General features: G+C 40.8%; 1 protein-coding gene across 1 annotated transcript in view; it reads right to left on the bottom strand.

Moving 5' to 3' along the window:
* Positions 1–22,011, bottom strand: part of LOC137104934 (cadherin-7-like) — a 91,734-nt gene that overhangs the window by 29,721 nt on the left and 40,002 nt on the right. The window contains exons 4-6 of the mRNA XM_067486825.1: positions 14,775–14,894; positions 2,351–2,518; positions 354–541 (exon numbers count right to left, since the gene is read on the bottom strand). Coding sequence (XP_067342926.1) covers positions 354–541; positions 2,351–2,518; positions 14,775–14,894 — 476 coding nt within the window. The remainder of the gene's footprint in view (positions 1–353; positions 542–2,350; positions 2,519–14,774; positions 14,895–22,011) is intronic.

Raw genomic sequence — 22,011 nt, forward strand, 5'->3', positions numbered from 1 at the left:
GACTTATTCTTTAATATTTTACAATGAAAAGTCATTGAAAACATATATTCATATCTGTGGGTTAGTGTAGCTATATTACTTTTCTCATATTCTAAATTCCAAGTAATATTTAAAGCCACAACAGCTGGCCATGTATCCAGCAGCTTGAAAATGTTGCCCTCTGTCTCCCTGACTTTCAGGAAGGAAGGTTCAGCAGCAATTATAGGTGGAATAGTGTGAAGGCCCTGGTTTTTGAGAAGAATATTCACCACAGGCTCTGTGTCCGGTCCAGTCTGCAGGAACGAGGGTTTTTACTTGAGTATCTCTGTCAGATTATAAAAAATCAAAAAAACACCTTGTTGCTGCTGCTCTACCTTAAGTAGGATGATGACCCCCTCCTGTGTGTCCTCATCCGTTGTTATATTGAACATGCCAGGCCCATCTCCATCCATGATCCTGTAGTCCATCTCTGCGTTGGAGCCTATATCGGCATCGGCGGCTTTGATTCTGGCCACCACAGATTGCACCGGCAGCGACTCCAACACAGTGTACTGGTAGTTCTCTGGAAAAGGACGGACAAGAGTGAACGCTGCCCTAGTAATGGATATGCTTATTTCACTGGCGGCTCACCTTCAAGCAGCTCAGCTTTTGTTATAACCCTTTCAGCTTTGATACAACTTTGTTGCTCCTTAATAAATTCATGTTGCATAACTCAGACAGGCAGCAGTAGTGACACAATAAAGCACTTTGCTTCTGCTTCGCACTGTAGCTAAGGCAGTGGAGAAGAAAACAGCAAAGCAAACTGCAAGCAAGAAGCAAAGACTGTTATAGGGTTTTTTCAACATTTACATCTAGAAGAATATATTAAAATATAAATAAAACTTCCTAAATGCTGCTTGCATATAGTGACAAAAAAAAAAATGAGAAGAAAATCCTGCTTAGATCCCTTTGGTACTTTTTATGGGATGAAATGTCCACTCAAAGATTCTATTACTCCAAAACTCTCCATTGTGTTCCCAGAGCTTCTGTCTGACCCTTCAGATTTAAAGTACTCTTATAAGGATAAAGAAGGGAATCATATTCATAATCATAATCTCCCCACTCACCATGGCAGAGCTCATTACCAGACCTTTCTGTGTTCCTCACAGTGTCTCCCTCAGCCACCGTCTAAATGCTAATCTGCCTGACATTGTTTGCCGCCATGTAATCTTTATAATGGCTTTTTAATTTGCCGTGGAATAGCAGCTCTTTAAAAGACCAAAAAATTGCTTTCCTCTCTCTGTTTCGGCCCTACACCTACCCTTCCCCCCCCCCCCCCCCCCCCCCCCCCCCCTCCCCCCCCCCGTTTGTCCTCGCACCCAGCTAGCTTTGGTTCCTTTCCACTCGTTTCTTCCTTGGACTAACCACAGCCCCTCCGCTCTGTCATCTCTGATGCTCCGTGATGGTCTATCGATTCTGACCGATGACCCTGCGAGTGACACAGCAGGAGCAAAACCCAGAACTCCTCCAACGTCTCTTTCTTCACAGCATGACAGCACTGGGTTAAAACAGCATTGATGACTTGTTGTGCAAACTTAAACCTTTCTTTCCCCCTAGGGGCCGGCAAATTGACTCGGCTTCATGGCAGTCCAGTGGTGAGTGCACCAGCCAGCCAGTGGTTGGGCTATCAGCGGTAAACCGATTGCTGGCGCTTCGGATTATCATGAGAAGCACTGCATGCCTTTGAATCCTAAAGCTCAGCCTGGAACCCATTAGCAGCCCGTGAAATAGGCTGACAACAAAAAAAACGGAGCCCGATTGATCCTAGTATCCAACACTGAAGCAGCCCCCAGCTCTGATGAAGAGCAAAGCAGGGAGGTGCACACCTTGCAGGAAGGCTGTCTTTTAATTTGGTCATAAAAGTCCAAATGTCTGCTGAAAATACAAATGGTGGGGGAAGCAGCAGAGATAAAGACGGAATGAGGTTAGGAACACAGAAAACTGGTGAGAGGAAGTTCAATTATCAGGATTTAATGAGTGTCTAAAATTTTGTAGTGTTATAGACGTTATAGGAAAAATAGTGTAGTTACAGATAATATAGCAAATGTAATAATTTTCAATGTCTTCTTTCAAAGGTGGAATGACAGCTCAGGTTTTCTGTACCACAGCATTCCTTGCAGTAAGAAGTGTGCCCTCATTTGCTTTTCCGAGTTCAAGTGGTTTTTCAGTTATAATGGATCTTTAAAGGGCCAATTGAGCTGGAACAAAAACACTACAAATGAAGCAAGGACCCGGTGGTTTTGTTCTGATTGCTGAGTACTTGTTGAGAACATGGTATCTAATGTACATGACAAGCGTAATCGGCTCTATGGGGACAAAAAGGGGGTCTTACTGAGAGTGAACCGAGGTGGGTTGTCATTGACGTCGGTGAGGGTGACGGTGACAGAGGTCGTGCCTGAGAGACCCCCCATCTGGCCCACCATGTCTTTGGCCTGGATGACCAGGACGTACTGGTCCCTCGTCTCCCGGTCCATGTTGGGCAGAGCGGTTCTGATGACGCCTGAAGTGAGTAGGAGGGAGAAAAAAAAAGCTTTGATGATTTCTAATCTTTAATGGCAGGCGTAGCACCACAGCCGTGACAGATGAGTGCAAGTACGTCCTCATCAACACCAACACCCCTTGTTCCACATCAGGTCCTTTCTCTCCATATTCTGCTACTCTGTGCCACACATTGCACAGCCAGTCAGTTATTAGTCATTATCCAGGTGCAGTAAATAAAAATTGCAAAATTTACAAAACTAAAGCTAAATTAAAATTGACTGGCAGCCCATCAGGGATCAACCACCACAAATGAATCAATAATTTACTTTAAAAAAAAAAAAAAGAAGCAATAATGCAGTGGACCACAAAGTTTGGAGTTCACCTAGCAAAATATCTGTGGAGGAAAACATCTTTGTTCATGGTTCTGGGATCTCTGTATTCTAACATCGTGTCCACCAGCTTTGTAGGTAAACACTAAAACTTGCTGTCGTTTGACGAAACATCACCTACACTTGATGGCTCATGTAAATGGCTTATTTACACACGGAGTACAAATGACCAAGTGAGTGGCTTCCTCGCTACTGTGACAGGCCACAGGGCAGTGAGGGCGATGCCACTCGTTTGATTCCAGTGGGTCTATCCAGTGAGAAGCGCACAATTTATCCATCACTTTCAACAATAGTTCTATCTGAACTATTTGAAACATATTTGAGCTGTTTGTTGCTTTTAGTAATTTGCTTTAACCAATACATGTAGTGTTCCGTTCCGAATCGAGTACTTTTTTTTTTCAAACTGTTGTTTTTACCTGTATTTAGCGAGCTCTTTTTCCTTCAAGAGCAACGATTGCGTCCTGATATCCGCCTATAATTTGCTGTTGATTATTAATACAAAAGAATCAAGTTGGCTTCCAAGTCAGCAAACAGAAAAAAGAAAAAAGAAAAAAGAAGACATCTACAAAATCATACGTCATGCCCTAAAATTACCTACCAAATTACCACTCACCACCTGGTGAGTGGTAATTTGGCTCTATTGATGTAAAAATGAATGGTCTAAAAAAAAACCTGTTCACATCAATCTGTCAAGTAGCAATTAATACATGTCTTGGGGGGTTAATGGGGATGTCCATAGTGGCTGGTAGCTTGTTTCCACAACAGCAATAACTTGTGACTCTTCTGTGCCATCAAGTGGGCTGTCACTCCCAATAGTTTAGCAGTCTGACATATGATGAGGTTAATGTTAAGACGTTGCCAGAAAAGTGAGCACACGCGAAGGGACATTTTAGCCGCCAGGGGAGGCATTGTATCCATCTGTCCGCCTGTCGTGATTGATCTGGATCAGAAACAGATCAGAGTGTGACAGCACTGACAACCGATGACTGACATTTGTCTGTAGTTGTCTGTTAACATCCAAGCTTTTGCATATTATAGTGCTGTACCAAGTGCTGGGACACATACACAAAATATTATTAAAGGCTTGTAAAAAAATCTTATTATTAATGACTTTGCAATCTCAACTTTATCTCTTGACTACAAAGATGATAAAATCAGAAAAAAAATAAATTAATGTCACGCATTTAAATGCAAATAAAAGTGTCCTAATCCTTCAAAAGCAATCACTGTTTCTTTCAAAGTTAATGACTTGCCACACAATGTGTTTCATTCCCTAAATGGCACTTATTAAAGATTCCTACAGAACATGGAAGATTACTCATTGAGAGACAGTACAAAGCTATAGCATAGAGTTCCTGGAGAAATGAATCATTTTTAGCGGCTTTATCGCGTTTACAGCCTGATGAAGCAGGTCAGGCTTGGAGCCGGCACCTGAGGAATTTCTCATAATGCACAAAAAATTGACATGTCCACTTTTGCACAGAAGAAAAAACAAACAAAAAAAAAAACACTTGTTTCCTTTTTACATATAACACTGAATTCTGTGAAATCCGTCGTTCGCTTGACGGTGAAGTTTGTCACACGTGAATGCTTGCAAGATTTCCTTGACTCACAGGAGCAGAAGCGGGTTCATGTTAGTTTTTATTTAATGCTGCAACAATAAACATTGCAAATGTACAATGGGTCAAGTGACTTCACATATTGGGAAAAGTTTAGCTTGTGCTGGATTTTGGCCTTTTTCAGTTACTTGTACACCCACAACATTACTGTTTTTCTTTGTCGTTACCTTAATCATTCCTTACCGAAAACTGTACTTGTCCCTTGTGAACTTGTGCTTTTGCACAACATTTAACAGAAGCCACTGTAGCACTGGAAGAGGTTAATGCTGAAAATAAATGGTATTGTAAGTGAATGATGGTAGGACAGGACAGCTCATGAAGTGTTTTTGTACACTTTCCACTATTGTTGTAGTGATTCAAAGCTCCTGCTGAGTTAATTTTCGAGGACCCACAGAACCAACGCTCCAAACAAATGCACCATACGCAAATTAGCCACGATGCACACACGTGCAACTATGTCTAGCTGCCTGCAAAATTGAAAACCATAGTCCCTCAACCTTCCTATACAGACAGCAATGAAAGCTTTTGATACTGAAGAAAAAGTTTAAACGATTTGTTAATTGTTGGAATCGTGAGTCAGAAGAGGCTCCTTATTTACATAAATGCTAAATGGGTTTATGTCCAACAGATGGAGAGAAACTGCTGTGTCACTGTGGATAACATGATTAGGCTCCACCAGTTCCATCAGTACGAGTGTGGTTTGTTTTGACTGAGTTATGACTCTGAAAAATATGTTGTTGTTGTTTTTTTATGAGCACTGCATCATTTGGGTGCTAATGGTTAAAGCAAATACACAGCACATACTAACCTTTTCCCTTTCTAAGTAAAAAACACAACTTCTTTTCAAAACCTTTGATTTCAAGTGCGGGGCCTCAGAAGACAAGCACATGTTCTCTCTCTCACATGCACGTGGAATTTACAATCAAGCTCAATCGAGGAACAAAAAAAAGGAAGGACGGACAAATTGGGTCAAACAACTTAAAGAGAAAAATGAAGATGCCTTTTGACCATCAGTCATGGTCTGTGCTTGAAAATAAACAATTCCATAAAGTGTTTAATTTTCTCTCTCTGCCATCCTTTATTAATGTCATTATGTCCCCTCCAGCTGAAAACTGTTATTGGCTGTTCTAACTAAATGGCTCAGTTAGCTAAATTATAGCGAGCTGTCCACTTGTTTTCTCCAAAGTCCCTGCCAGTGGGCTTACAGTGGGATGACGGCGGTCAATAAAGCAATAATCTTTGCTGTTGCTCTACAAAACATGCCATTTCAGTCCTGCATCAAATAATGAACAGTGGGACGTTGTCATACAGCACTGAAGGAAAACACGCCTGCTTTTCTTTCTTTTAGTTAAGCCTCAACAACAAAGTCAAAACATGTCATATGTTTCTTTTTTTTTTTTTGTTAAGCCTAATGCTTTTATGCTGAGAATTAAGGCATCTTTGTCCTGTGGATATTCACCCATCTGCTCTGTTTATCCCTCGATCCTTCCTCCATCCATCCATTCATCGCTTGTCTGTTGCTTCTTCCACAGTGTAACCCCATAGCCAATTAAAGAGCACCACCACTGCTCTGGAGGCTGCTACAGTGACACCTGCGAACCCTGTTTACTGAGTTTCAACAGAAAGGTTACTTCAAGCCTTCAATCCAGCGAGGCTCCCTTAATACTAGCTAGACACAAACAGAACTAAACTTTTTTTTTTTCCCGGCCTCTGTTCCACACAAACCCAACATGAGCCAAAGCATGCATATCCACACTTAAAAGAGGCATCTTAAAACATTGGGGAGAAGTAAATCTGAGGAAGAAGCTTGATAATGATCTGATTATTATATCAGCTGCAGCCGGTGGCTCCTAAAGGTTGAAATAAAACGATGTTACCTTTTTTGCGGCAGCACTGAGACAAATGATTGCTCTCCCTAAACCACAGATAGGCTTCACACACACTTGATATACTTATTTAATATCAGCTTTGTGTTGTAGACCCTGAGAGATATTGGCTGTGGTTAATGATGCCATGAATCCTGATTCCGGAAAATAAATAAATAAATAAAAGAACAGTGACGTTTCTCCTCCCGCCTGGCCAGAAGCACACATACTTCTCATTGAGCGACACTGCTAATCCACACAGCGATGTTGCGAGGCTGTTGTTTGTCTGCTGGGTGCCAGCCCCCTCGCACTCTATCTCTGTTACCCCGTGCGGCGCTGGTGTCATTCCTGGGGAGAGGTGATGATTAAAATCCTTCTGTCGTGAGCACAGCGCGGCCTCGCCATTGCGCCGTGACTTCTTGCCTCCAGTGCAAGCCAGATGCATTGTAGCCGTTCATTTATCTAGCTGTCTGCACACCACTGGCGGCAGACGGGTGGGCCATGCTCCCTGCTAAAGCCCAGATACTTGACATTTGTCTTGAGAAAAGGAAATAAAAGTGCAGGCTTTGAAGGAACCCCCGGGCTCTGCATGCAGCTATGAGAGGTACTGATGAAGGTGATGAACACTTAAACATGAAGGGTGCAGCATGTGATTTGCAGAAGCCTCAGGTGGCCCACTTACAAGGAATAGATCCCATAACACGGACCAGGACATACAAACAGGGAAGAAAATGTCCAGCACACATAGTTTATTACTGAGTGACATCTAAGGATGATGCTCCCAACACGGGTCACTACACCTGCACCAGGTATACGCGAATGTGAAAGTACCAAATGAAGCCAAAATCAAAAAGGCAGGACGGCAATATTGAAGCAAACATGTCAGAAAACCTTTGTTAGGCTGAAAGGAAATGTCCTCATTTGTGCAAAACATCAAGTGTGTGTGTTGCTTGTGATTAGAATTAAAAAAAATTGCACCTCCCGCTCTATATTACTTGCCTGGACAGCAGAAGGCAGCTAGATTTATATCTCCCCTTAAGCTGTGATGTTTTCGATTTAGTGCAGTCGCCACTATACAGAGCCACAGTGGCACACACCTTTAAAAAGGAAGCTAAAGAAAAGCATAGAAAGGTTTAAAAATGCCACGTTACTATGTTAATCAAAGGTTGATCACTGCAAACTTCACACATCAGGCTTTTTCCTTTATTTGAGCATTTTCAATTTCATTAGAATCTGGATCCAGTCCATCCAGCCTTCTATCACCTGAGTTCCTGTCACATTTAGATGTCATAGTCGTATCATTTTAGAGATACGACCGTGTCACATCTTAAAAATACCCCCTTCTAAAATGTAATTAATCCCCTCATTCAAGCACCTGGCAATTTCCGACTAGCTACATTTTTCTCTTGTTATTCCAGCCGTCTAGGTTTGTGAGCATGTATGCATGCTTAGCAGTGTTAATGTGCGCGGATAATTGTCTCTAAAGGATTTGCCATATCGCCAAGGTGTGCGGAGCCGGAGGCAGCTGCCATCAATTAGAACACAGTCTTTAACAACATTACCATCTCAGCTTCACCTTCAAACTAACCTAAAATCATTCCATATATTAGGAAATGCAGCCCTGACTTAGCAGCCTTTAGGCCCGGCCACTTGTGCATTTTGCCGGTATTATGCATTGCTTGGGAGCTATTGGAGCTATTCAGGATTAAGTACTTTTCCCAAGGGCACCTTGTAGATTCAATTTGGGATTAAGAATGAGAGTAAAGAGACTTGTTAGGCGAAAGAGAGCCGGGATGCTCCCCACCTAACACCAGGTCACACACATCCTCCTCCCCTCTGACCATTAGCCCTCTGCCACTTAATCGCTAACGCAGTATTGCAGCGTGGAGCTCAGAGTGTACTTCAGCCCAGGCACTTTGTCAAAGTCACCCTCTGCTATGGTCCAGGCGGGTCCTGCAAATGGGACTAATTAGTAACTTGCAAAGACAGAAGCACAACGCTCGTCCCACAACGCTCAATCCTGGGCCGCTGTCTAAAAGCTACCCGGGGACTGCATTCTGTAAGATACACGGTATTGACATTATGTGAAAAACTAGCAGTTAACATAGAGATAGTGCTTCTTTTCGCAGCTTGTACAGAATTTGGACCCAACACTTCTGCATCTGTAAAACATAATTTAGTGATAAAGGAAGACTTTGAAAAAAATTAAAACTGTCACTGTGAGAAATTGCAATTTAGGCAATAAAATGTGACCTGACTCCTTTCAATACACTCAGGGTTTTTGCTGCTACAGCCTTACTAAGTCTGGTATGAGCAGAACTTCATGGTGGCCATGTACTCTACGCTTATTTGCTGAGGGACTGACATTGCTAAATCAGTTTGACGTCATTGCCCCATTCTACCTCTGCTACCGTTAGGCTGCATTTGAATATACAGATGCCACTGATTTTCACTATATTATCACAGTAGTGGAGCAACCCGAGACCCCCCTCACTCAAGACAGTGAGGGGTTGGACGGTGGCCACATGTTCAACATAAATTAGTCTCACTTTGATAAATTAGCCCTGCAGCAAGCTATTACTCCCCCAAAAAATGTTGATATAATGTTTTTGTGGCTTTGTTTTCTGCTGCTTTTCAGTCTTATTTACATGATGTGGTATTATGCTCAGAAAATGGTGCCCAAGTCAAACACTAATGGATAGTGTATAGTTCATAGCAATTTACTCAAGGCTCTTACTTATGTCACACACAGCTCCCCAAACATGCATTAAAGCAAGAACAAGAATGCAACATGCAGAAAAAAGAGTGAGGCAGATCGTTAACCAACATTAATGCTGTAGCAGCAAAACCACTAAGTAAACTACACTTAGGAATAGTGTTGAGTGATGAAAAGAGGGAAATGTTGTGTTATTTCTTCCTAAATCTGGCTTTTCCACAAGTAAAATACACGAAAGGCTGCTGACTGTTTAGCACAGCATACAGTAAAGCACGCAGCAGAAATTTACTCTGGGGAGCTGATCACGATCCGCTTTAGGCAAACACTGGCCCCTCACGGTAAGCAATCATAACCCAGCGAATCATTTGAAATATCAATCATGGCATTTAAAGAATCCACTTAGCTAAATGAAAAACACGTCATGGGTCGGGGCTGCGAAAGCATGAGCTCTTGCAGGCTGAGCTATGTATGAACTATGAGCTGAACGGCTCTAAGAAAAACATGATATGAGACTAATGTGGGCTTCATGGTGCTGTTTGAATGTCACTTACTGTAAGTGAATGTCCGCTGTCGCTTTAATTGGTGCTGGTGTTATGAAGTGTCACGTGAAACTGATGGGTTCAAGTGCCCCTCGCACACTCTGTTAAAAAAGACTGAACGGCCAGAGGCAAGTGGTCAGTTTTAGAAACGGCTGCTGCCCGTTAAGTGATACATTTAGCTGCTTTTCTTCATGGTTACAGTCTTTAGTTCTTTTGAACTGAAGAAGTAGCATGAATCAGTAAGAGTCCAACATCCTAATAAATATTTTCAAGTCGGTGGCAGGTTTCTCAAAGCTGCTACAGTGTTAAAAGTTGATGACACCACACAATCTTGTTCATAACAGGAAACGAGCAAAACATTTTTAGTAGCGTAAGCTTTTTATTGCCCCATGGTAGTTCTTCTTGAAAAATAACTAAGTGAAGATGAAGATGAATTAAAGCAAGTCTACACTTTCTATTACCTCTCTCAATTACAGCAGCGTCTCAATGAGCAACATAAGGGATGGAAATCAAATAATAATAATAATAATCCAAACACTAGTTCCAGTAACTAATTTAGTAACACAGTGTTTTTCTTAAGGTTTTCCCTGTCAAAGTGAAGTCGCAGCTCTCTGACGCCCGTCCATGCTTCACTTTTGATTCCAATGCATCTCATAACCATTAGACCTAATCACATTCTGTGTGGATGGAAAGAGAGCCAAGTACAATCACTTGTGGTCAGGCGGCCATGGGCAGCAGAGAGTCATGGCACTGGCAGGAGCCCAAAAACCGAAAAACTGGATGTTTTTCGCTTTGTGTGTGTGTGTGTGTGTGTGTGTGTGTGTGTCCTACATAAGGAGTACAGATGTAGAATTTATCTTTAAGTGTCACGGTTTACACTTAAACTACAAATACAAAAAAAAAAAAAAAACCAAAACAAACAAAAAAAAAAAAAACTCACTTCTAAAAATGTCCCTGTTTATTTTCCCTGTTAATGCACGTCAACCGCAATTAGGAGCTTTTGCTTAAGGACACTTCAACATGAGGACAGTCAGGAATCACTAAGGAGACCACCATGCAAGACCCGGTCTAACAGAAACTCCACTACTGCGGTGACTCAAGTCGAGACGGAAAAGAGTCTCTGTCCCACGAAGAATCATCCAATCACCCTATTTCACCATCTACCTGTGTGCGTTGGCACTTCCTGCTTCATGCTGTCTGCTGTTTGGCATGGTTTCAAAGGTCCCGAGAGAATCTTTACAGCGGCTAAATGAGCCGGTGGTGCCTTGCTTCAAAAAGTTTGGCCTATACCCTTTGAATACAATGGCCACGAACTCATCAGGGACCTAACCCCAGCTGCCCCACTTCAGAGTCAGTTTATCCCTGACTTATCCACAGCCGACCTGATTCAGCTCCCTGCAGAGATTAATTACCCCACCAAGGTACTGATAGCTTGGTAGATATTTGAGGGTGACCAGACGAGGCTCTGCAGCAAAGACAGCAGCCCAGCAGTCACTTCTTCATCCTTGCTCCTCAGGCCTCAGCCTGCAAATAAACAAGACCCCAGGCAGGACTAAGTACAGGTGCGTGCAAAAGTTTGCAACGCCTTAGTTTGAAAAGAGTAAAACAAGTTATTTATCACACATGCTGATCGGACGTCAAAGTTATTTTTAAATGTATTATTCAGGGGCATGAAAAACATTTAAAAAGGTTGTGGTGCAATAATTAGCCTGCATCCTCTTGTAAAAAACAATTTTAGTACAAAAGTTCTGACGGAAAAAAAACAACCACACTTTATTTCAGGAAAACTTACAATCTTACAATTCACATCTTAAACAGATTCGATAAGTACTTTTATATATAAGTTACAACCTGAAACCTTGTTTTGTGCTGTTATTTTTGATGTTTTCCCTATGTTTGTACTTATTTAAAGAGACAAGTAATCAATAGCTCCATCACTGGGCTTTTATCAACTTCCTTCGCAGTGGTTTTCCTTCCCTCATATCTGTTGTAATTGTTTCTGTTTTAAAATTTCCAAAACTAAAAACTAAATGCATGAACAAGATGTTACAGTACCATGTCAGGGCCATTAATTCAGAAGTAAATACAAACCTAAAATTGTTTAATCTTTGTCTCTTGCCTACATGGTACATGCTCCTGTTGCCAACCTCCTCAATGTTCCCTCGCCCAACCCCTCGTCTCGTTTGTCTGGAACAGCTTTTTCTTCAGAAGCAGCACTGTGCATATGTTTGAAACACTACCGTACATATATACAGTATTTATGACAGGCATAGATTATAGTAAAAACATCTACCTCAACTATGTGATCATCCTCCGTTTGCGTGTACTTACAGTACACTTCCACACAGTTTTTCTAAGAACTTAGCAGGTAGGTTGACGTTGAGATCAGGGCTGTACCATCTGTTGCAGAACCTTAGTGGCCGAAGATAGTTTTTTTATAACTCTGCTCGTATGTTTGGAGTTAATTTCACACACTGTAATGAAATCTGATGATCATTTTATCTTACAAAATTATGGCAACAATGTGACATCTAATAATATTGAATTTATATTATTAGATGTCACATTGACATATAATTGAGTAGATATTGAGTGATAAAAGTATAAGTAAAATTTCTTAACTAAATTATTGAAATTTACTTAAAAAATATATAATATACACATATTATATATATTATTTAGTATTTATTCACAATCTCAGTTTCTACAGTGCACAGCAGAATAAATTTGAAAATTATGGTTTTGTGATGGATACAAATCTTCACACCTAAGTGACCTGACCCTGAATGCTTTGGGCTGAAGGCTCCTGTGTACAAACCGGGCAATTCCCATGGCAATCAAAACGGCCAATTTCATACGTTTTTTGGCATCGCATATTGACACTAAAGGCACCTTTTTCTTCCAGCATGAGACGGATTGTAATGTATTATAAACGTAAAGGCAAAAGCCCTCACAAGTCATGGTAATTGGATGGTAACGCAAGAGAGCGGACTTTTCCTAATGAAGACCACTGATATTGTGCACTTTAATGATGATTGATCCATTATTTAATATACTGAGAAAGTGTGTAAAGTTTTTATTATAATGTATGTAGGTGTTTTCTCTTTTAACTTAACCCAAATTGTGATGTTACCACAACTATTACAAAGCACTTCATGACAAGAAGTTCCCATAGTTCATATAGTGTCAAATAGCGGAAACAAACACTGTATGAGACATCGAAGGACGAAATAAAGATGAATGTTTGACACTTTGGGAAACATGATCTGATGCTGTGGATCTTAAAGCGCTCGTAGCAAAAAACCTTGTAGAAATTACAGTAAATGCTTGTATTAAGACTTATTAATTGCTATATTGTACATCCAACAGCGTGTCATTAAAGTGTGTGGGAACCTACTGTGGGCTTAAATAAAAAGTGGAAAAGAATATTCAATAGTGCATATATAGTACACAAATACATTTAAGCATCACTCAAATACGTATTATTTGATTATATATTGATTTATAGATACAGAATTTTGTGGCCACAGACAAGCACCCAGTGTCAAACGCTTGATCAACAGATAAATGAATGTTAGAAAATTCCGAAATTACAAACTAAACTTATCTTAAGGAAGGTCATCACAGCATTAATTAGCCCACAAAGTTTTTTTTTTTTTTTGCTTTTAAGCAGCCCATGAGGAATCCTTTACTTAAAATCAAAGCTTTACAATCCTGCAGAGGTCTCCGTGGAAACGTCAGGGCTTACCGACTATCCACCAGCATCTTTTTCATTTACAGGTTATAAAACATGGAGATGTTCACCCCCGAAACACGGAAACATGGAAATGTTGCTTAATGAAAGCTTCAGCGGGATGCTTCATTAGCAGAAGGTCTCTAGAAAGTGAAAAACAGCATCAGAATTCTGTGATCCTGCACAGGCTTCACAGCTAAATGTACTAAAATTTTGATGCTCACAACATCTTTCCCCTCTTCAGACGCCACATCCATAATGCCAACACAGTGTGAAGTCATTTCCTCCCTTGTGATATACATTCATTTTTTTTCTCAAACGCTCCATTTTCCTCCGGTGGTTAGGCTTATTGAATGTTTACAGTGAACCTTACGGGTCACTGTGGAGCTTCCGTTGTCGAGCATCCCTCTTATTTCCGCGTCTGTCTGACTGTGGAAAATAAACGACATAAATCCCTGCATTGCAGAGGCTTTCAGCAGTTCATGAATTAGAACTACATTCATAAAATCCCACCGTGTGTGTATGCGTTGCCCTCGAAGCAGAGGATGAAGGCTAATATTATGGGATGGCCCATATTTCTCTGTTTTCTTGTGAGAGAGCTTTGCATGAAGTAGCTGAGCCTCGGCAGGGCAGTGGCTAATGAGCCAGCTATGAAGATGTTGCAAAGGCTGCTGCTGCACTTCTCAAGATAAAATACCCCAAAGTCAACGAGCTACCTTACATCTTATCTTGCAGCTTATTTGAGCTGTATTTTAGGGCTTTTAACAGTTTTTTTAAAAAAACGATTTCTCTTATCTACACTGATATAATGATATCTGATTAATACTTTCTCTTCAGTTGCATTCTTTTCAAGTCAATGCTTTAATTTTGGTAAATGCAAAATACAAAATTTCAAGGTCAGCAATAAGGCAGTAAAGGCGGGTGTGTTTTCCAGTATGAACAAAGCTTAAAGCTACAGTATTTAGTTTAGCCCTGACTGGTCTGGTCACAAGTTGGAACTTAAGACAATGTCAGCTGGGGCTAAAAACAAGAATTTATGCTTAAGGTTGCATTAGCTGCTACTGGCATAACACATCTTGATCTGCAACCAAACTGTCAGCAGTCTAGTTGCATTGAAGGTAATTTAGGTGCCGTCCAAATAAGAGCAAACAACTACGATACCCGTGTTTCTGCAGCATAGATGCAGCTAAGCATTGTCAATAAATATTCATAAATGAGAAAAAAATGAAAAATTTCAATTCAGCCTGCAACTTGCAGCATTGACAAGGACACAGACACAAATATCTCTTGTGTGAAATTACATAATGAATAATAAAAATGGTTCCAAAGTTGGAAGAAAATGTGCTCATTGCTTCAAATATGCGAAATCATGGCTTGAAATCATCACCACATTTGTCAGACCCACTCCACCTACCTGTCTTGGGCTCTACTGAGAAGTACGGCTGTCCGTGGATGATGCTGTACACCACTCTGGCACTGTTCCCATATGTGGGGTCATCTGCATCTGTGGCTGCCACTTGCACTACCATGGTTCCTGTGTGCAGACATCCCTTCATTAGTTTCTAAGACAACATCCAGAAGCCAAGTCAAACAGAGCTAAATGTGGCAATAGTCATCATGTCAACTGAGTGTGTGACCAATTCTACTTGAAAGAGGAAAAAAAAAAAGAGAGAGAGAGAAATGGAAATGTAACTTCCAGGGCAGTAAATAATCTCATTAGGCTTTGCACACATCCTTTGTTGTGACTGCTGTTTAGTTTTGTACCGAGTTTAATTTTTGCTCAGAATGCCCGAATTTAAAGCCTTTTTTTTTTTTTTTTTTTTTCCACCTTCAGTGGCGCCAAACGATCAGACATGTGTTGTGTACTGGCTTTCGGCCTCAAATGCTGCTAAACAAATAACACCTTCGGTTGTTGCCGTCATTTGCAGCCGTTCTGCAGCAGGATTAAAGGAACTTCTAGCCTTCGGAGATAATTTTGTTACCAGTGTTTCCGTTCGCCTCCCGCAGATCAGTTAGCGGCATCTTTTCCGGTACCTTCAATCTGTTGATTTAAATTCAGCAGCCAAATGGGTTCGGCAGCCCATCTGTGCATGTTAAAGAGTCTCTTCACCCCCATCAAAAAGACAGAGTTAAATTATTATGTATCTCATATCAAATTGATTCCAAAACTGCAACTTTGTTTGAGAATTAGAAGAGTCAAAGAGTTTGAATTTGTCCTCCAGCTGTCATAGGAGAATTCTGTACTAGCAGGGAATCGGGGATAAGACCAACTCTGACTTGATATACAATGTGACACGTGTCTATTACAAATTAATACAATTTTAATCGTGGATTACGGAATTTGCTGTGTTGCCTGAAAATCCCTTGGCGTATCCATCAATGTGAGGTCATTAAGTATATTTCAAAATGTATATGACTTCCTATTTCGGTGTGTGTGTGTGTGTGTGTGTGTGTGTATGAGAGAGAAAGATTGTGCTGTGGAGTACTGAGGATACATTTGTAAGTTAGAAAACCAAAGCGTGATTTTGTTTCAGTGCCCAGTGGTGCCCCCTAATCCCAAAACTTCCTTCCAGCTTACAAGAAGGAAATTTGTTTTCAAGCTCGACCGTGAACTCTCTTGACAAATGACAAGTGTTGTTGTGGATGCAGCACGGTATCGTCCTCTCCCACTCCTCCTCCGAGGCAGAGAAGAAGCCATCAGACATCACTCCTTATGCATTTCTCTTTAAATGTACCAAGTGAACGTGTTTGATGTGACTCGAGCTGACAGCCGTGGCTCGGTAGGTACAGCGGAGGAGCGTCTGAAGATTTTTACAGAGAAAACATAATCAGTGCCAATCAGTGCCAATCAATTTCAATAGGTCATTCATTATGGCATAAATGAGCCTTTTTGCTCCAGCTGGGCTCATTTAACGGTTACAGACTATTTTCCAGGCAAAGTAATTTTAGATAAAAGAATTGATATCCATTTGATAATAGGGAGGGAAAGCCATGTAATACATTCTTAAATTATTACAAACAACCATTATAGTGCAGGCTATTTTTTGCTCTTAGACTGTACGTCAGTGTTGGTCTTAAAAACTGACGCCTACAGTAGTCTCACAGTTGGCAACAACATTGTTGGAATAACCTTGAAAAAAAGAAAAAAACACACAAATGTGTCTTTTTCAGGTGGTTAGATGAATAGCCGGGATATGCTGAATATTTCACTTTAATTCCTACAGTAGCTGCACATGGATGAGCTTGAGTTTATACTTAAGGCATAAGATGGTGATATTTTACTTTGAAGCAAACACACTAGTAAATATCTCACTTTCTAACATGCGATGTGTTTTACAGGCTTTTACAGAATGAAGTGATCATGGAAATTGAAGATTAAAGTCCTCCATTCTCCAGCCGTAAAGCAGAATTAACAGGCTCTGGCCCTGGATGTGAACAATATAAAAGGGGAAAAAAATAAATAAAAAATCTTGGTGAAGCTGGAGAAGTTCTCACCAGGCTGGTTGTAGAAGGACACCAAGATTATATCATCACCTCTTAGTCATGACAGGTAATATTACAGGTAGTTTAAAACGCCAAGGTCAAAGGAGGCCTGTATGAAAGAGATCTCAGCCGATGTCTAAATCTCTATTACAGGTTGATAGTTAAAATCACTTCACACAAGGCTCTGCAGACGAGGCTGTAAATTAACATTCAGTATGGACTCAGACAGAGCACAGCTTTTATACTTTTTTTTTTTTTTCAGCTGTTTTCCAGAGGTTGTTTGGCCCCGGGAGTTGAACAAACGCCCTCCTCCAACAATACTGTCTGTGTGAAAGGTAGCACCGGCCGGGTGAGCTGCGTGTCAAAAAAAAAAAACAAAAAACTGATGAACACCCTGAAATTTAAATAGATTATTTCTGCTCCACGAGGCCGACATCCGCTTCTCAATTTGCCCTGCCTGTGGCCCTTCAATATTTGTCCATCTTCATCGACGTGATGGATCAGATCTTCACATTTTTTATTTATTCCCTGCAGCTGTGTACAAAACAGGTTTACTAATCAATTCTGTATCTTGGGTGAGCAACTGTCATCTGCCAGTAATGAAAATAAATGTGGCATATTTAATCTGAATGGGAGACAGGTATTCTTCACCACTCGCACATTCAGGTCGCGTCCCGCTGTCAAGTCCAATATGAATTTCTGAGTGCACGCACACGCGATGCAAATTTGTTTATTTTGAGTGTGAGCCAGAATATGTCTTATAACAACTCTAAATGTATACATTTAAAATAAGGGCCAACTTCTGCGCGGTGAAATACAAATAGCTCAACTGAGGTGAACAAGTTGGAAGCAAAATCCCCAAATACTGAACTGCAATGTACACGTTTCAAACGGAAAAAACAAAAACAAATAAAAAAACAGTATTAAAACATTTAAGTCCAGTAAATCCAAAATGCCTTCATGAGTATTCAAAGCCGCCACCGTTGATTAAGTTGATTATATTCATGCACATTCACACCTGCTCCCCGTTGTTTCAGATGAGCAGGGATTATTGCTTGGAGTTCATTTCTCATGAATTTTCAATTGCAAAGTGAAAATAAATTCCAATACTTTTAAAGAACGTTACCAGCTGTGTGTGTTTTAACGTGTTCAACGTTCACAGGTGACATGAAAGCTTCTTTTATGATGCTATAAGGTTCTTTTTTGACTTGTTTCACTGACAAATATTTCATGCCGTTACACCACGGAGGTCACATTTAGTGACGGTGTCGTCCCAGGGCCAATGATTACAGCTCTTAAATGCTATGCCAGGACTGTTTGTACAGGTGTACAATCTTTTGATGACAGAAATAATTTGGGTCAACTTTCCTTAAAGCGGAAACGGCCTTTTTAATTCTCCGAATAAACGACCATCCTAATCTTTGATTCGGGCTCTCGTGAATTAGACGGGAACAATGACAGCTGGACTGGTGAGTGGTAAATTTAAGAGCTGTGGCCTTGGGTTGACATTACATTTTCTATGCTTGTAATGAGCCCTCAAACTGCTCCTTTGGCCCTATGCTGTGCAGCGGGAGACTTGTCACACCTCCAACTGTCCTCAAGCTCTCTTGTCTTTTATTTGACATCCCTGTCGTGATTAAAACAAAAGCCTTCAGAGATCCCCGGGCCATAAGGTCTCCCTGTGTATGGACGAGCACTGCCTCTAATTACTTTAATTAATTAAATTCATGATTTCCTCTAAATTGAACCCATTCATCAGCCGTGCAGAGCTGTGGCCATTAATGATTTAAAGACATCTATAAAGGAATTATTGAGGACAAGAGGTGTTTGGCCCCTCTCTGTTCTTTACTGAATAGATAATTGCTTTAAGCAGATATTTACAAAAAGAGCCAAGTCCTCAGTCTCCTATTTTCCTCACAACTCGTGATGAAGACCTTCACAGCTACTGCCAGAGTAAATAAAGTGGCAGGGGTGACCCTGCGTCTCGGCGCTCATGGTGTGAACGCATTCTCCTCTGTGGTTGATGTACCGAGTTGCTGTCTTATCTCCAGTTGGACATGAGACTCCAAGCCCTTGTACTCTAATCCTCTGGTTCCTTAAGCCTGAGCTCTGTAGCCCCCCGTTGACAGTCGGCTGTGTAATCCTTCAGAGATCTCCGTGCCTGTGTTGTAAGCAAAGCGCTGCTTCCCTTGGACCGACTCACAGTGCCACTGTATGCCTGCTGGAATTTTCCTTTTGACTTTGAAGGTTGTAAAAAAAAGCCCAGAATACCTTTGCTTTCACTCATTTCCACGTTTGAGGTATTGAGGTGATGGGGAGACACATTTTATTTGACTTTTTTTTTTTTAAATCTGTGTATGGAAGTGCGCTTGCATTGTAGCTACTTCAAAACTTAGAGCAGCTGTAATTAAAAAGTTTTTAACTGTATGTGTGAAAGAGGTGGTAAAAAGTTATTGACCCACAAATAATTACCACCTAACTCTGCAGCTCCTTATAGCCAAGAGCTTCCTGGCGTCTTTCAGCTCATTGTTTTGGTTTGAAGCTCGGCTTTGGGGTTTTGCTTCGTGCTCACTGCTGTCTTGGAAAAACTGAAACCCCAGCTCCGAGTAACTAAACAGATAATTTAACCAGCTATCTAAAGATAGACACAGCCTAAACTGCACTCCAAGGTTTTTCTTTTAAATTAAAACCAGGCCAAAGACTGCGTGGGAACATTTGTCCATTTGGGTTTTGCTTGATTAAAAAAATATTCAGTATTCTCTTAAAAACCAGCAGCAACTAATAATGAACTTACTTATAAGTTACTCCTCTAAACTAGTTGCTTGTTGACTAACGTGATTTGCCTAATTTGACATTAATTGAGTAGCTAATCTACCACTGCTTCCAATGCTTGGAGAAGAATACCTGATGGATCGCATGCTAATCCACTGCTATTGAGATTGCAGCCCGACGTGCATAACTGATTCACTGTTTGTATCAAACATCATCAATGGTTTTATTTGCTTTCTTCTCAAAATGGCAATGCATTGCAGCAGTGAAACTCAATGCAAATGCTTACTGTATAACATTTTATTAAATGTGAACTCTAAGTGACAGGAACACCTCCGATTTGTTCGGTAGTCTCTAAGTTAAAAATTGGCTCAAACTTTATGTTTGTATTTTAAAATCAAATTAAAAAAGTCCAGCCTTTTTCTATCCATTGACACCCAAGTTCAGTTCTGTCTCCATCCCATCAGTCACAGCTCCCAGCATGCCTAGCAGCACCTTGGGAACCCCTAGAAGCAGCTGGAGGAAGGTAAGGATCTCTAATGCTCTGCTACTTACTGTGTTGCCACTGTGAGGTGGCAAGATAATGGATGGATAGAAAGGTATTTGTCTGTATCAGACATTTTTCAGACACATTTTCAGCAGCCAGCTACCTGTAAGTACTGGCCAGCATGAACTCTGAGCCCAATTTGTGGAAAGAATGCCTTTGGCCTTTGAGGCTTATTCAGACATTAAGTTTGCTTGAGTCAGTTTTTAAACATGCATCATTCATCAACATTTCCAAGCCTAGAGGTCTGTACTGGCATATGGGAGGTGATAAATATGTAAATTAAGGCACATCAGACTCCACATGACAATACACTGAGTCTAGCTGACTAAAACACCATGAAAGAGCATATTGAAAGCATTTCATGCACAGCACCACCCATTTCTTGCTGACCAAATTGTAGAATTTTAGTTCTTTTTAAAGTCGGAAACCTTCAAAAACAACTTAAACCAGCTTTGGTAAACTGATGACATTTTTTTTTTTTCTCCATCAATATAAAGAAATAAAGAACACATAGACCCATGACTTATCAGTATGGAGGTCACTCTCTTGCTCCAGCTGTGTTCCTCATACACCTGCTAAGTTGAGCAGCCTCGGGATGTTGTTGTCGCTCATTTGCATTCACTCGCATTTTAAGCTTGAGCGTGACCTCTTCAAAAACCTTGGAGGAAATCTTGACCATGCAGCTAGTTAAAGACAAGTTCAGATATTGTGGCCTCCTCAAGGAATGTATTTAACATACACAGATAAAGGAAATATAGTATTTCCAGTAAAAAATGCTAATGTGATCCACAAATGTGGCTGTTTGATGTATTTAGCCATAGTTTAACCAACTGGGATTTGGTTGTTTCAATTCTAACCACTAATGATGAATCCTAATGACCTGTGCTCACTAGTGATGCAGTGTTTTCCTCTAACATCCGCCTTTTTACTGATACACTGAATAAAGCTCTATGTACATCTACAATATAGATTGAACCTAAATTCTGTACAGATATCCATGATCCCAGGGCAGAAAATGAATCCTAATGACTTTCTGAAAGATCGGTAGAAATATTTTATTTTACTGGGGGGAAGCAGCGAACTGGAGGAAGACACTAATGCGCATGCTCCACAGGCCCAAAACGTTTGCTAATTGTTTGAGGCTGGAATCCAGAAGGAAGAGGATTTTCTTTAGCATATGTGCTGCTGAAGATTTGAGAGCATATTCCACCAAGGAAAACACCACTGTAGCTTTGAGGGTTTCATTTGAATGACTCTTTTTTTTTTCAAAGACCGATAAATGCACATGTTCTGTGAGAACTTTAATGAAATTGTACATGGTTTCCTGTGGGTACTCCAGTGTCCTCCCACAGTCCAACCACATGCATGTTGGGTTAATTGGTGACTCTAAGTAAGTCGTAAGTGTGAATGTGAGTGTGAATGGTTGTCTGAGATAGACTAATAACCTGTCTAGGTTGTACCCTGCCTTTGGCCATATGACAGCCAGGAAAAGCTCCAGCAACCTAACCCCCCCCCCCCCCCCCCCCCCCCCCCCCCCCCCCCAAGCCCCTGAATAGGATAAGCGGGTAGACATATTAGACGGATGGACTGTACACAACCCCGACCCCGTTTTATTATTAATGGTGATCAGTGACTGTTCATTTTTTTTAATTCTTTCCTCTTGTCATTCTGTTATTTTACTCTCCAAATATGTCACGAAGAACTTTGAATTACTAAATGTGCTTCATGAACACTATTTCCTCAAGGGCATCGTGGCGATTAAATTTGTGCACGTTATGTTTTTAAAAGGTGAATTGACGGCACTTAAAAGCTGAAAGACATATAAAAGACAAAACGTCCATGGCCTAATTTA

The sequence above is a fragment of the Channa argus genome, chromosome 19 (genome assembly GCF_033026475.1).
Source record: "Channa argus isolate prfri chromosome 19, Channa argus male v1.0, whole genome shotgun sequence".
In the NCBI taxonomy this organism is placed as follows: Eukaryota; Metazoa; Chordata; class Actinopteri; order Anabantiformes; family Channidae; genus Channa; species Channa argus.